Source organism: Guillardia theta (assembly GCF_000315625.1).
Source record: "Guillardia theta CCMP2712 unplaced genomic scaffold GUITHscaffold_16, whole genome shotgun sequence".
Classification (NCBI taxonomy): domain Eukaryota; class Cryptophyceae; order Pyrenomonadales; family Geminigeraceae; genus Guillardia; species Guillardia theta.
This window is the reverse complement of record NW_005434658.1, coordinates 826,400-840,328: the sequence shown is the minus strand read 5'-3', so window position 1 is coordinate 840,328 and position 13,929 is coordinate 826,400. Positions and strand designations below refer to the sequence as shown.

Below are 13,929 nucleotides of genomic sequence, written 5' to 3'. Positions count from 1 at the left end.
AATTTTAAGACGTGTGCGGCAAACTCTCACATTGTCCACTAAATACATATAGAAGGCACGATCTCCCACGAAGGTCGGCCCTCTCCCCCCCCCCCCCCCCCCCCTCCCCTACTACTGCTCCTTCACATACTCCTCCTCTATTATCCTGCCTTCCCTTGTCATTATTCCCTCCTCTCCTACATCCGCTTCCTCTTGCTTTGCCTCATCCTTCGAGTGGCTCTGGGTTAGCATGGCGGACTATTGTTGCCCTCTCCAACTTTCTTCTTCACTCCATCCATCCCCATCGTCCGTCCGTTCCCTCCTCCCCCCGTTCTCTGTTTCCCTCCTCTCCTTCCTCCCTCACCTCTCGCCTCATGGCCTCGTGGCCTCAGGCTACATGTGACTCGACTGCAGGCGCTCAAGAACTTGGAGAGCAAGGAAGCGAAGATTCTTGTAAAGATGGAGGCAGCAGAGTTGCAGAAGAGGCTGATGAAGTAACGAGCTGGATAGCTTTGTAGATACCAACAAGAGTCGGAGGAGAGACTAGGGAGAGGGGGAGGGAGAGCGGGGGGAGAAGGCCGAACTTCATGGGAGATCTTGCCTTCTATATGTATTTATTGCTACAATCTTAGAGTTTGCCGCAAACGTCTTAAAATTTTCAAAATTTGCTGCAGAATGTTTGTGAGCAACAAGTTCGGATGCTGATTTATCAGTTTGCTCTTTGTCGCTATGACAGACTTAATATGCCCGCCTGCTGCTTCTCGGCCTGTTGCTGCTGCTGCTGCTGTTGCTGCTGCTGCTGCTGCTTTTGCTGTGTCCCTTCCTCTACTGTCTCGTTCGCGTACAGGTTTCCTGCATTCTTCACGCTTGTTCGTCCTCGAAGCTGACGTCGCCTCTTCGCCAATGAACATTTCACCGGCATGCACGCGCAGAGATGGAGAAGCAGGGCCCCTCGCCATCCCAGCAGAAGGGAGGGTACTGGGATGCTTGCTTGCCAGCATGAAGACGAGGACGAGGACGAGGGCAGCAGCAGATGCCACAAGGGCAAGAGAAGGTCGAGCACGTGCAGGAGGAGGCAGCGGAGGGCGTAATTCCTGTGCAGACGAGTCAACGGACTTGAATTTAGAGGCGTGGAATTCTCACCTGTCCTCCGTCGGTTGACGACGATGAATGATTGTTCACGTCTCCTGCTCCAGCTGCCGACCTCGCATCATGACCCTCCTCGCCATCAAGTTTGTCACTAGCCAGAGGAGGCGCAACGTGTGGCAGGAGGGAGAGGTCGGGCTTTCCCATCGGAAACTCTTCTTCTTCTCTCCAGTTGCCTTGCGTTTCCTCCCTCGCTTCCCTCCCTCCCGCTCCCTGCAAGCTTGGCCCTTCCAGTTGGCAGTGTCCACTACCTTCTGTTTTTCCTGCTCTCCCTGCTTCTCCTCCTCCTCCTCCTCCTTCACTTCTTTGTTCCACGTGCCCGGATTCTCCTTCTCTTTTCTCCCCCAGCTTATCCGTACAATCTTCATCTTCAGGCTCCCGCTCTCGATCCGCCAGGCATTCTTCTACAGCAGCCGTTCCCGGCTCTCCTCTGCATTCTCCTACCTGACCAGCGATCTCTGAGATGACTTGACGTTGAGCGTTGTCGACATCCCTCAATCCAGCATGATCATCCTCCACAGCTCTCTCCCATTTCTCCTCCTGCTCTTCCTCCCCCACCTCATCGTGCTCCTCCTCCTCCTCCTCCTCCTCCTTGCCAAGATTGTCGTCCAGGTGATCGAATTTGACATAATCCCTTGAACAATCGAAGGAGTGCTGCTGCTGCTGCTGCTGCCGCGCCACAACCACTTCCCAGACTCCAACTCGCTCGTCCCAACCAACCTGTAACGTGTCTTTCTCATTCTCGTGTTCCTCCTCCTCCTCGTTGTATTCCAGCCACAGCTCTGCCCCCTCCTTATCTCCCTGCTCCTCCTCCTTCTCCAGCACGATCTCCAGGCTCTTGTCGCACTCTCTCTCCTGCAGGAAGGCTTCCTTGTACGGTCGATTCAGCCGCTTCACTTCCCCCCGCAGGCCAGATCTCACGATCAGCTCCTCGAAGCTCCTGGATAATTCATCCTGCTCCTGCTCCTGCTCCTCCGCCTCCTGCTGTTGTGCCTCGTGCTCCTGTGCCTCGTGCTCCTGTTCCTGTGCCTTCTCCACCCGCTCCTGCTCCTCCACCTTCTGATGTGCCTGCTGCTCCTGCTCCTGCTCCTGCTCCTGCTGCCCAGAATCATTTTTTTGCTCCTGCTTTAGTTCCAATGTCTGCTCTCTCTGCTCCATCTCCTTGTAGTCGTCGACCACTTTCTCAAGTCGATTGTCCTGCCCATTCTCGTCTTCCTCCACATCCCCTGTGTCCTCCTCCTCCTCCTCCTCCTCCTCCTCCTCCTCCTCCTTCGCCTCCGCCACACGTCTGTCTCTTCCTTCCTCCGACCCACCTACTACATCATCACAACATACTACGGCAGAGACTTGCTGTGAAACATCGCCCTCCACCCACTTTTCTCCTACATCCCTCGCCGATTCCTCCTTGCCCAGGACGCGCTCCCCCCCCCTTCCCTCGCAAGGACTCCTTCCAGGAACACCTTCAAGACCGTCAGTCACAACTCTCAACACAGCAGGTCAGTCGTCTCACAAGGCTCCCAAGATCCTGTCAACAGTATCTTTCCTATCTCACAACCTCTCTTCTGCACAGGAGCATACTCCTTTTCCGCACCATCCGCTCGCCCCCCTCTCTTCACAGCGATGGAGTAACTCTGGTCGTCTTCCATCGAACTGCTCATCATTATCGTCAGTCTCGTCTCGCGCCACAACAACTTGACCTGATCTTCCCAAACACAAGCTCCCCTCCTCCATTTCGAACCACCACGATCTCTCCCACGCTGAAGTTGGAACTATCCCTCATCGCAAAGTGCACGTCCTCTCTCCACGTCTGCAGCAAGAGTCACCATCCCGTTCCCAGCACCACTTGTTTCTCACCTCCGGGATGAGCTGAGAAAGTAAGGTTCGCGCTAGTCGCTGTGACAGCCAATCGCGATCTGCCTGCCATCCCCGCCATGGAAGCCCCTCCCCTCCCCGCGTCTCCGTGCGCTCGGGAGAAGCCTCCAGCTCGTCATGAGAGGATTTCTCCTTGTAAGCTGGGAGCTCAGGGAAGGTGAGCGAGACCCTGGGAGCATGCGCGTTCTCAACCATGTTCTCCTTGTTCGACTCTTTCAGCCTCCTGCCCCGCTCACTGTCTGTGCCCACCTTCACCCTCCTTGGGGTTGACCTTGCCTTGAGGCTACTCACAGACTCCTGCATCGAGGCGATCTGCTGCAAGATGTCTTCAACCCCCTCTCTGTCGTAGGACTGCAGCTTGGGACTTATTCCGTTCTCCACCCCCATCAAGTCTTCCACGTCATCAAAGCTACTGTTCTGAATGATCTCCTTGACCTCCCGCACAGCTCCGTTGATGATGTCCTCTATGTCGGGGAGGATGCTCTTGTCCTCCAACGACAGCAGTTGCTCGGCAACTCTGAGGCTCTTCTGAAGGTTCCATGTCCGAATGCACGGGTTCTTCCTGGCCCTAGTGACTACGTCGAGGGGGGTAAGTGGGGTTGTTCCTTGTTCCTTGCTCCAGGACATGCTGGCTAGAGTCTCAGGCCTATCCTACGGCTCCTCTTACAGTGAGGTCTTCGTCTCTTCCCGCTCCCTCCTCTTCTTCTCAGCGCCTCCTCACCATCTCCCCCTGCTTCCTTACCGGCCGCTCCTGCCCTTCACCGACAATTCGAAAAGGCGTGCAACACTACCACCCCCTTCAACCCCTACCCTGATGTTTCCGCTCGCAAGGTGGGGTGTTTTTTTCCTCGAGCTGAAAAGAATGGGCCCAGTGGCCGACGTCAGTCACTGAACCGTCCGGGCCCGGCCCGGCGCTGCGGGGCACCACTGCCAGGCGGCACTGAGAGCCTCGGAACTTTTCAGTTCGGAAATGTGGCACTCACAGCCGGCCCGGTCAGCGTGACCCCCTGCTTCCCGGGGCCCGGCACTCCATGCTGATACATTGCGGATTAGAATGATCCGCCCCTGCGGCCACTCCTGGTAAGTTCCGAGGCTTATTCGGGAGGTTGATCAGACGTCACTGCCATGATCAGGCAGTGTGGCCCGGGAGCGAGCGAGGGGCTGGAGGTTTCAGCTCACAGAGTCATCGATAGTTCAGAAAATTCAAGAGAGCCGGGAGCGGTAGAAAGGTGAGGGAGAAGAGTTAGGAGCAGAGAGAGGGAGGGAAAAATAGTTGGAGGACAGAGAGCTGAAGAACGCCCCCTGCCTACGAGGCTTTTACAGATTCCTGGCTCCCGCCTGAGCCAGTGCCCTCCTCTTGTCCTCTACCGTCCGTATGTTAGTGCCGGCAGCAGCATGCACCGTCATCCCTGCCCCGATCGCCCAGGGGAAGCTGAAGAGCTTCGCTCCGTGGAGGTCAGCTCCTCTCAGGTTCGTCTCCTGCCCAGCCTCGCACGACCCCAGCAGCCAGCACTCTGCGTGATCGAGGTCCGCTCCTCTCATCACCGCGTCCGTGAGGATCGTCCCCTTGAGGTTGCACCCCTGCAGGCTCGCGCCGGTCAAGTTGCATCCTCCCATGTTCGCTCCCACCAGGCTGCAGCCCCTCAGGTCAGCGCCGGACAGGTCGAGCCCTCGGAAGTCCACCCGGTCGAGCACAGAGCCCTGGAAGCTCTTCCCCTGCAGCTTGCAGCCTGTGGCTCCGGCCAGCTTCAACCCGGTCAGGTCGCACGAGGTCCAATCAGGGAGGACGGCTCCCTTCAGCCGCGCCTGCGACAGGTCGCTCCCCTTCAGCACCGCCCCCAGCAAGTTTGCCCGCTCTAGGTGGCACTTTGACATGTCGGAACCAGTCAGGTCACAGCTGGACAGGTTTGACCCTGTCAAGTTCGCCTTTGACAGCTGAACCCCCGACAGCTTCGAGCCCGAGAAGTCCTGACCCCGGAAGTCTGAGTTTGCAAACTTACAGCTCCTCAGGTCCACGTCCTTGAAGTTGAGGCCCGTGGCCCCCGCAAACTTGCAGCACTCAAAGTCCACCTCCACCCACGCCGGCAGCGCCGCTCCCTCCAGCTTCGCGTTGGAGAAGTCCGTGCCTCGGATCACCGCCCCTTGCAAGCTCGCGCCTTCCAGGATGCTCCTCGACAGGTCGCAGTTGGAGAGGTCACAGCCGTCGAGCTTTGACTGACGGAGATTCGCTCTTGACAACTTTGACCCGGAGAAGTCAGCGCCGGCGAAGTCCTGGTGCGACAGGTCGGCTTCCGACAACTTGGAGTTCCTGAGGTCCTTGCCCTTGAGGCTGCGACCGCTGGCATCCAGGAGCTTGATCCCGTGCACGTCAATCTCGATGAGCTCGGGGAGGATCGCTCCGTTAAGTCTGGTAGTCGACAGGTCGACCTGCTTGATGATGGCACCGGAGAGAATGGCTCCGTCAAAGTTGCAGCCTGACAGGTTCGACTGAGTCAAGTTACACCCCGTCAGGTTGCACTCAGTGAAATCAGCATTGCGGAGATTCGCCTGGCTCAAGTCTGCAGCCGACAAGTCGTGGCCCTTGAGCACTGCTTGCGAGAAGTCCGCCTTGCGAAGGTCAGCCCCGACGAAGTTGATTCCCGTCGCACCTGTCAAAACGACTCCCTCGAACGAGCCTGAGCTCCACTCCGGCAACGTGGCTCCGTCCATCGCCGAGTGGCTAAGATCAGAATACTGCAAGTTCGCCCTGCTCAGGTTCACGCCTTTGAGGTCGCAGTTGGTCAGGTTCGTGTTGTAGATGCTGCAGCCAGTCAGGTCAGCCCCGTTGAAGCTCACTTCCGAGAAGTTGCACTCGTTCAAGTTACTCCCTGCCATATTCACCCCCCTCAAGTCTGCTCCCGTCCAGGACGAGTTGTTCATGTCCACTCCCGACAGCCTCAGCCCTTCGGCTCCTGCTAGTTTGATCCCCGACACGTCCCTCTCCGCCCAACAGGAGAAGCAAGCTCCTGCAAGCCTGCTCTGCGACAAGTTGGTCCCGTTGAGCTTCGTCCCAGTCAGGTCCGCCCCTTGCAGGTTCGCCCCGGTGAGGTCAGCGAACGAGAGATCTGCCTGCTGCAGGTTGACCCCGCTGAGCTCCTGACCCCTCAGATCAGCATCGCACAAGTTGGCCCTCCTTGCGCTCTTGTCCTTGAAGAAGCCGCTAGTGCCTGACAGGCAAACCCCCTGCAGGTCGTAGCCTTCCATGTCGGGCATGATCGCGCCCTCCAGGTCTGAGCCCGAGAAGTCTGTGCCCGTCAGCTTTGCTCCCGTGAAGTTCGCTCCTCGGAGGTTACAATTCTGCAGCATGGCGAAGGAAAGGTCACAATGGCTGAAGTCCGCCCCCTCCAGGTTCGCTCCTTCCAACTTGGAGCCGTACAGGGATGCTCTCTCAAGACACGCCGAGGAGAGGTTGCAGTGAGAGAGATCTGCGCCGTTCATGTTGCTGCTCTTCAAGTTCGCGCTGGACAGGTTCGCGCGGTAGAACAGTGATCTGCTCAGATCTGCCTTCTGGAGATCCGACGACGACATGTCCGTCAGGGTCAGGTTGCAGTTGCTCAGGTCGACCTTTGACAACTTGCTCTTGTGCAGGTTCGACTTCTCGAGCTTGGAGCCGGACAAGATCAACTTGGAGAGATCGCAGCTGGACAAGTCGCAGCCTGTGAGGTCGACTCCTTCCATCTTCACGTCCGAGAAGGTAGCGGAGGCGAAAGTCGCATGCTGGAAGCTAGCGTTCCTCATCTCGCACCCGACAAACCTTGCCTTTGTGAGGTTTGCTCGTTCGAAGTTGGAGTCGTTCATCACTGCTCCAGAGAAGTCACACGCTGTCAGGTTGCTCTCCGAGAAGTTCGACCGCAGAACGCGGGCCGCATTCAACTTGACGTTGCTCAGGTTCGCGTTGACAAACTGCGCGTCACTGACTTGAGCTCTGTTGATCTTGCAGGCAAACATGTTGCAGTAGTTGAAGTTCGCGCCACAGAGGTCGCAGTCGTCCAACACCGAGTCTCTGAAATCCGCCCCCTCGAAGCAGCTGGAAGACAGCTGAGAGTGCGTCAGGTCACATTCTGACAAGTTGGCACTCCCGAAGTCTCCGTCGTTGAGTCTCGCCCGGGTCATCACAGAGAACTGCAGCATGATCCGCGAGCAGCTCGCCTGGCTCAGGTTGCACTGGCTCAGGTTCGAGTAGCTCAGGTCCGCCCCCTCCAACTTGGCCCCTTCCAGGTTGGCGTCCGACAGGTCGTTATAGGAGAGGTTACAGCCCTGCAGCTGGGCTCCCTGCAGTCTCGCCTGCTGTAGCATCGCCTTCGACAGGTTCACGTCCATCAGGCTGGTCCTGCTCAGGTCGCAGTTGAAGAGCTTCGCTCCGCTCAGATCCGCTCCTCCCAGGTTTGCTCCACTGAGAATGGTGTCAGAGAGGTCGCAGGACGACAGGTTGCTCTCCGTGAGGTTCGCGTGCGTCAGGTCTGCCCTGCATAGCTTCGCTTCCGACAGGTCTGCTCTGCTCAGGGTGGACATGGACAAGTTCGCGTCGCTCAGGTCACAGCGACTGAAGTTGGTTTGGGCGCAGGAACTTGAGACGAAGGAGCTTCCTCGCAGCGTCGCCATGCGGAGGGTCGCGCGATCGAGACGAGCTCCGTCGAAGCAGAGGTTCTTGAGGTCCAGACCCTGCATGTTCCACCCGCACAAGTTAGGAGGGCTAGAAGACTGAGCGAGAATCATCATCAACTCTCCACGTTGCACGTCAGGCTGTTTGCTGAGCAGATCCACCACCACGTCCAGTTCTCGCTGCCTCGATGCCTCCATGATCAGATTCCTCAGGTTCTCCTCCAAGTATGGGATCTTCCCAGCCCTGAAGAACTCCAGCCACACCGGCCATGGCGTTGGGTCTTCATCTAGAAGAATCTCCATCCCCTTCTCTGCTTGCCAGGCGGGCACAGCAGGAGAGGAGTGGGAGGGAGGCATCAGAGAGAGGACATGCTTGAAGGGAGCGAAGCCGAGCTTCGCGCCATGCCGCATCGTTTGCTCGCTCACGTCGAAGCGCTTCCCGCATACCCACAGCGTTGCCCCGTGCATGGCCACGAAAAGGCTCTAGAAAGGGAAAAAGGAATGGGGTGCATCAGGGGGTAGGGGTAACATAGTGGTGGAAAATTAGGGGGTAAGGGTAACCATTTCGAAGAATGAAGGGGTTCAAATAAGGTAGAATTGTAGGGTAGAGGCAGTGATGGGATTATTATGGGAGGCAGGTGTTGATGTAATGTGGGGTAGTGAATCTGGGGTGGGTGTTGCAACCCAATAAATAAAGGCACAGGGAAAGCAAGGAAGAGGAGGAGGGAGGGGAGAGACGAGGAGAGGAGAGGAGAGGAGAGATAGAGGGAAGCAGACCCGAATCTTTGATCGGATTCAAGCTAGATACAAGATTGAGTGAGTTGATCAGTGCTGAGTTTCTTGAGGATGAGGTCAAGTTGTAGTCTCCTCCTCCTCCTGCTCGTGGTCTCAAGCGCAACCTGCTTCCATGTTCCTGCTTTCTTCCCATCGACAAGAGCGCACATATCAAGGCGAAGCAGATCAGTTCTCAGGCAAGAGATTGTAGCTTCTGAATCTCTAAGGCGTCGGGAACCACCGAAGCCGATGGACAAGGTACATTCTCGACCCCTCGGACCTGCTGCTCATGTTTCGCTCGATGCAGTACAAGACAGAGCCAGTGGGCAACAGCCTCCCCAAGGCTGACAGCGCCAAGCTTGGATGGAGCAAGTTAGAACCCTCGCAGTTTCGTCATCCTTACGACACTCAAGCGACGGAGGCCTTGCGCCGTCTCTTCCCCTTTGAGTTCCTGGTCAGGCAGGGCATGGGGGGGGTGATCGAGCAGGCCATCTTCCTGGATAACCTGTCGAGCGGGGTCAGGGTAGGGCCCAACCAGCTGCCCAAGATCTACAACAGGTGAGGGGAGGGGAGGGGCAGAGGGAGGGAGGGAGGGAGGGAGGGAGGGAGGGAGCAACTGAAGTGTTTTAAAGCCTCGTGGAAGCCAAGAGAATCCTGGCCCTTGACATTCCCGTGGATGTCTACGTGAAGCAGAATCCTGTTCCCAATGCCTACACCATGGCGATGCAGGTACAGCATGGCGGTGCTGGAGCTCGGTGAGCTGAGGGCGGCGAGCAGGGGAAGAAGCCCTTCATTGTGATCCACAGCGCGTTGATCGAGCTCATGTCTCCCCAAGAGCTGCAAGCTGTGATCGCACACGAGCTCGGGCACCTCAAGTGCGAGCATGGACTGTGGATCACGGTTGCCAACATCATCACCAACTTCGCTGCGCAGCTGCCAGGCAAGGAGGAGGAGCGGGTTGCCCCAGTTCTCGTCCATGACATGACGTGGATTAGGGCTGGGGAGGGTCCTGTCGGAGGTCATGTCAATGTCTATCATGCGCTGGCTGCAGTCAGCGGAGTTGTCCTGCGATCGCGCCTCTCTCCTGGTCTCGCAGGTCAGCAGTTGCTCGCTCCTGGTCCTCGCTCTGGTCCTCGTCTTCCCTTTCCTCCTCGTCCTCCCCGCCCCCCCCCCTTGCTCTCTCTCTCTCCCCACCTCTTCCCCTCCTCATTTTCTGTCAGGACCCGCGGGTCGTCGTCTCCGTCATCATGAAGCTGACTGGAGGATCTGCGTCGTTTGCCGGCGAGCTCAACCCGGACGCCTTTCTGAGTCAGGCGCGAGAGTTTGAGAAGGAGAGGTGCGACTCGCTTCCCTCCTGCCCATCGCCCTCACCTGCTCCCCAGCTCGAGCTCCTGGGTTGGCAGGCAAATGATGAGCAACGCGGCTCAGATGCTGACCCATCCCCTCCCTGTCACCAGAGTCCGCGAGCTCGACGCGTGGTCGAGGTCTGCAGAGTAAGTCCTACCGTCCTGCCGCCCATCCGTCCTCTTTCGTCCTTCCTGTATCTTCTGCCGCTGCCTTCCTTTCCCTACCTTCTCTCCTGCTCCTGCTCCTGCTCCTGCTCCTGCTCCTGCTCCTGCTCCTGCTCCTGCTCCTGCTCTCCTCCTCCTCGTTCATTTCTCAAGATCCTGCAGGTACAGGAGGCTGATGCTAACAGGGAGGCCGATTGCGAGCACAGCAGACTCAGCCAAGTGACGGAGGAGTTGCTGCTGCTGTTTTTGTGCCCGCAAACCCGATGCAAGTCACAGACTTGGTGCGGGAAGGGAGTGTTTTTTCTATCTCAGATTACAGACTTTGACTACACCCTCCTCCTCCTGCCTCTCCTCCCTCCCGTTGACTTTCTCCTCCTCCTCCTAGACCTCAGCAAAGAAATCCGCGACCTTGCAGCTCTTCACTGGATGGCCCAGCAGCCCCTCCAGCTCTGTCGCGTACCCCTCCCCCTTCCCTGCCGGGCACACCAAGACGGTGCAGCGATTTCCCGGCTCCAGGAAGCTCTTGAAGTACCTATCGGTTCTCAGGTCAGCTGGCCATTTTTGTCAGCATGCGCAGCTGGGCAGCTGGGAACCTGTTGAAGACTCTTCGCAGGTCAGCAAGCGACACGCTCTCGATTGCCTGCGTCTCTCTCTCCATCTCGTCCATCGGCTCGGTGACGCCCCAGAAGTAGGCCTGCTGCTGCGTCAGCCCCTCCTCCGCTCCTCCCCTCCCTTCCTCCTCCCCTCCCCTCCCTTCCTCCTCCCCTCCCTTCCTCCTCCGCTCCTCCCCTCCCTTCCTCCTCCGCTCCTCCCCTCCCTTCCCTTCCTCTTCCCTTCCTCCGCTCCTCGTTCCCTCCTCGATACTCCTCTCGTCTCTGTCGTCTCTTCTAGTCCGAGCCCTATCTGATCTTCTCATTCTCACCCTCATATATCTTCCTCTCTCCTCCTATTCTGCCCTTCTCTGCCCTCCCCTCTCCCTTCCCCTCCATCCCTCCCTCTGCCTCCCCTCTCCCTTCCCCTCCCTCCTCTCCCCCTCCTCTCTCCGACCTTGGCTGCCTGGCTCGCGCAGGAGGAAGGAGTCGATCTCCTCGAATGGACCGAGAACAGGAGCGACGCCTTAGACTCCTCCAGCACTTTCCTCATGTGCTTCCCTGCTGCCTCCCCGGCTCCTTCCCCAGCTGAGCCCCCACCTGCTGACATCTGCGCGTCACAAAGAGGAGCAGAGCAGGGAGCAGACTTACCCTCTTCCTGGCGCTCGGCCTCCTCCACCTCCTCCTCAACCTCCTTGAGGATTGTGAGAAATTCTTCCAGCGCCTGCGCAGGAGCCGTGCACTCGCCGAGGGAGAAGCAGAGCTGACCCGCCCATGGCAGCACCTGGAGGGTGGCAGCTCAGTGGGAGGGATAGGAGCGATGGAGCAGAAAGAGAAGTGCGGAGAAGTGAGGGAGGAGGGAGGAGGAAGGCATCTGAGTCTGACCTGAGTAGAAGGGGGAAAGGAGGTTGAAGGGAGTGGGGACAGAGGGCAGAAGGGGAGGGAGAGGAGGGAGGAGGGAGGAGGGAGGAGGGAGGAGGGAGGAGGGAGGGAGGTACCTCGAGGAGGGAGTGATAGGCGAGACCCTTTCCTCGGATGCGATTCCAGAGGGGGCCTTCCGACCGAGACAGAAGCTCGGCGAAGAGCATCACCTGTTGTCCGTCACAGGAAGAAGTAAGGAGAAGAAGCGACAAAGACTGAGGAAGAGATAAGGAGAGGATGGAGAAGAGGAGAGTGGAGGAGGTAGCAGCGAGTAGGTAGAAGGAGCAGGAGCTGATCAGTCCAAACCGGGAAGAGGTCGTCGTCGAGCTTGTGGAGGGAGCAGGGGATGACGAGCTCGAGGTAGGAAGAGTCGATGCCCTTGAGCGACACAGCGACTGCATGCTCGACGACGTTGTTGCGGAGGGGACCACGAGTGAGGCAGACGCTCTCCCTCCTCCTCCTCCTCCCCTTGTTCTCCTGCTTCATGCCAGGGTCGTCTAAGGACGATCGCTTCCTCCTCTTGTCCTGCCCCGAGAGGGTCAGGGGCCTCTCGGTGCTGGCGAGGAACGAGGTGCCAGTGCGCATGCTCGAGAGGAAACGCTGACAAAGCTCGTCGTCGGTAAGGGAGGAGCAGTGCTCTGCGGGCAGAGGGGCGATGATCTGCGCGAATCTCGCGTTGCTCTCCTCCTCCTCCGACACGATGAGGCTCCTCAGCGTCTTCAGATCCTCCACGATCCTGTCGATCTCCGTCTTGTTGCCCTTGCTGCGGTCGGACAGGGAGGAGGAGGAGGAAGAGGAGGAGACGTTCGCTTCGTCCCCTCCTCCCGTGAAGTTGCTGTCTCTGCAGGCCGTCAGCTGGCGGGCGAGCTTGTCGATGAAGGGCTTCTGGGTGAGGAGGGAGACAGCGCGCACGTTGCTCATCTCCAGCTCCGAGGAAGGTGACCCGAGCTCGTCCTGCAGCTGAGAGTTGGTGAGGTAGATCCGCACGCTGCTGCAGATGGTCGAGCCTGAAGGCGGGAGTCAGCATCAGGAGGAGGAGGAGGAGGAGGAGGAGGAGGAGGAGGGAGAAGAAAGGAGGAGAGAAGCGACGAGCTCGAAGCTAGCTGTGGGTGACAGGTCGAGCAGGTTGAGGGAAGGGAACGTCGCCCCCAGGAAGGAGGAGAGGAGGAGAGGAGGAAAGGAGGAGAGGAGAGGCGGAATAGCGAGGAATGATAAGGGAGGCGGAAGAGGAGGGGAGTAAGCCAAAGATAAGGAGAGGAGAGTAGCAGGAGCAGACGGAAGTAGACTAAGGAGAGGAGGCGAGAGAGACCGTCTCTGAGGGAGGAGGTGATGTCCTTTCGAAGGTTCTTGAGGCAAGTCTTCACTCTCTCCTCGTCTATCTTCGTCTCGTACACAATCCTCTTCATCCAGTCGCAGAGCTTGTCATACCCTCCTTCCTGCGGCAGCGCCACCTGCCATCCAAGTCATCCACAACCTCCTCGTCCTCGCCCTCGTCCTTGTCCTCGTCCTCGTCCTTCTCCTGTCCCTTCCGGTCCTCTTCCTCCCCCCCCCTCCCCCCTCGCTGTCTCCTCCTCTTCTCTCCTCCTCCTCACCCCGGACACGAAGACGAGTTGGGGTAGAACGGAAGCAAAGAAACCGGATCCCGACCATCCAACGGCGCAGCCCATGGACACCGTCTCCTCCAGCCTTGCCTTCACCGCAGCCTTGCTGTCCAAAATCCTCCCATCCTCTCCCTCGATCCTCGTTGAGAACAAAATCTCCTGTCCAAGTCTCATCAGTCCCGGCACCAGTTCCATCGAGCTCCTCTACAGTCCTCTGCTGTTCCATACTCTTTCCCCCCTCCCCCCCCCCCCCTCCCCCAACCCAACAAACTTCTCTCATTTCCTCCAATCAATCCATGCTCTCCTTCTCGCCCCTCCCTCTCCCACCTGCAGGAGGACGAGGTAGGGGCGAAGAGGAGGAGGTACCCCCCGGCAGTCAAACCCTACGGTGACGGAGAGGAAGGCGGTGGCGGTGCGGACGAGCTGAAGGGTCATGGGGCTGCCGTCGGGGAGGAGGGAGAGAGTTTGGATCTGCTGCTCGAGGGGGAAAGAGGAGATGCTGGAGGGCTGCGGCATGGAGGGAGGGGTGAAGCCGGGAGGAGGGAACTCTCCGGGGACGTTAGCCTTGACTGCATGCTCGCTCCTCCTTCCTGCCTCCAGCAGCCCCTCGTCTCCGAGCTCCTTGCGCTGCCAGAAGCTGGAAGTTAGGAGGAGGAAGTGAGAGTGTGGGATGTACGATGGCAGAGGGGAGGGGGGGAGGGGTGGGGGAAGGAGAGGAGGAGGTGGAAGCAGAAAGGCCAACCCGTTGCTCGAGCAGCTTTTCCTCCTCCTCCGCTCGCTGTGCCACCAGGTCGTGACTTGGCTTCATGATCACCTCCGCCCGAGGAGCCTTCAGTATCCACTGGTCCAGCAGGTCCATCTGCCCAGCAGGTGTCAAGGAGAGGAGAAAAGGAG

At 58.5% G+C, this 13,929-nt stretch overlaps 4 protein-coding genes across 4 annotated transcripts in view; 1 reads left to right on the top strand and 3 right to left on the bottom strand.

The window, feature by feature from the left end:
• Positions 1-706: 706 nt before the first annotated feature.
• GUITHDRAFT_104436 (hypothetical protein) lies at positions 707-3,624 on the bottom strand (the record flags this gene model as incomplete). The annotated part of the gene is made up of 7 exons (XM_005836962.1): positions 707-831; positions 896-1,073; positions 1,123-1,175; positions 1,485-2,585; positions 2,636-2,775; positions 2,823-2,932; positions 2,980-3,624. 7 exons carry the CDS (start codon positions 3,622-3,624, stop codon positions 707-709), a joined length of 2,352 nt encoding a protein of 783 aa, XP_005837019.1.
• Positions 3,625-4,314: 690 nt separating this feature from the next.
• GUITHDRAFT_135709 (hypothetical protein) lies at positions 4,315-8,106 on the bottom strand (the record flags this gene model as incomplete). Its single annotated transcript, XM_005836961.1, has 1 exon — positions 4,315-8,106. The coding sequence occupies one exon, from the start codon at positions 8,104-8,106 to the stop codon at positions 4,315-4,317; it is 3,792 nt and encodes a 1,263-aa protein (XP_005837018.1).
• Positions 8,107-8,713: 607 nt separating this feature from the next.
• Positions 8,714-9,909, top strand: GUITHDRAFT_157364 (hypothetical protein; the record flags this gene model as incomplete). The annotated part of the gene is made up of 6 exons (XM_005836960.1): positions 8,714-8,970; positions 9,045-9,141; positions 9,190-9,352; positions 9,408-9,508; positions 9,633-9,748; positions 9,816-9,909. 6 exons carry the CDS (start codon positions 8,714-8,716, stop codon positions 9,907-9,909), a joined length of 828 nt encoding a protein of 275 aa, XP_005837017.1.
• Positions 9,910-10,304: 395 nt separating this feature from the next.
• The window catches only part of GUITHDRAFT_104433 (hypothetical protein), a gene marked incomplete at both ends in the record, with an annotated part of 5,652 nt that continues 2,027 nt past the window's right edge, over positions 10,305-13,929 (bottom strand). Inside the window, 10 exons of the mRNA XM_005836959.1 lie at positions 10,305-10,455; positions 10,517-10,617; positions 11,022-11,113; positions 11,165-11,237; positions 11,512-11,604; positions 11,741-12,441; positions 12,744-12,885; positions 13,027-13,141; positions 13,418-13,662; positions 13,778-13,894. Of these exons, the coding sequence (XP_005837016.1) occupies positions 10,305-10,455; positions 10,517-10,617; positions 11,022-11,113; positions 11,165-11,237; positions 11,512-11,604; positions 11,741-12,441; positions 12,744-12,885; positions 13,027-13,141; positions 13,418-13,662; positions 13,778-13,894 (1,830 nt within the window). The remainder of the gene's footprint in view (positions 10,456-10,516; positions 10,618-11,021; positions 11,114-11,164; positions 11,238-11,511; positions 11,605-11,740; positions 12,442-12,743; positions 12,886-13,026; positions 13,142-13,417; positions 13,663-13,777; positions 13,895-13,929) is intronic.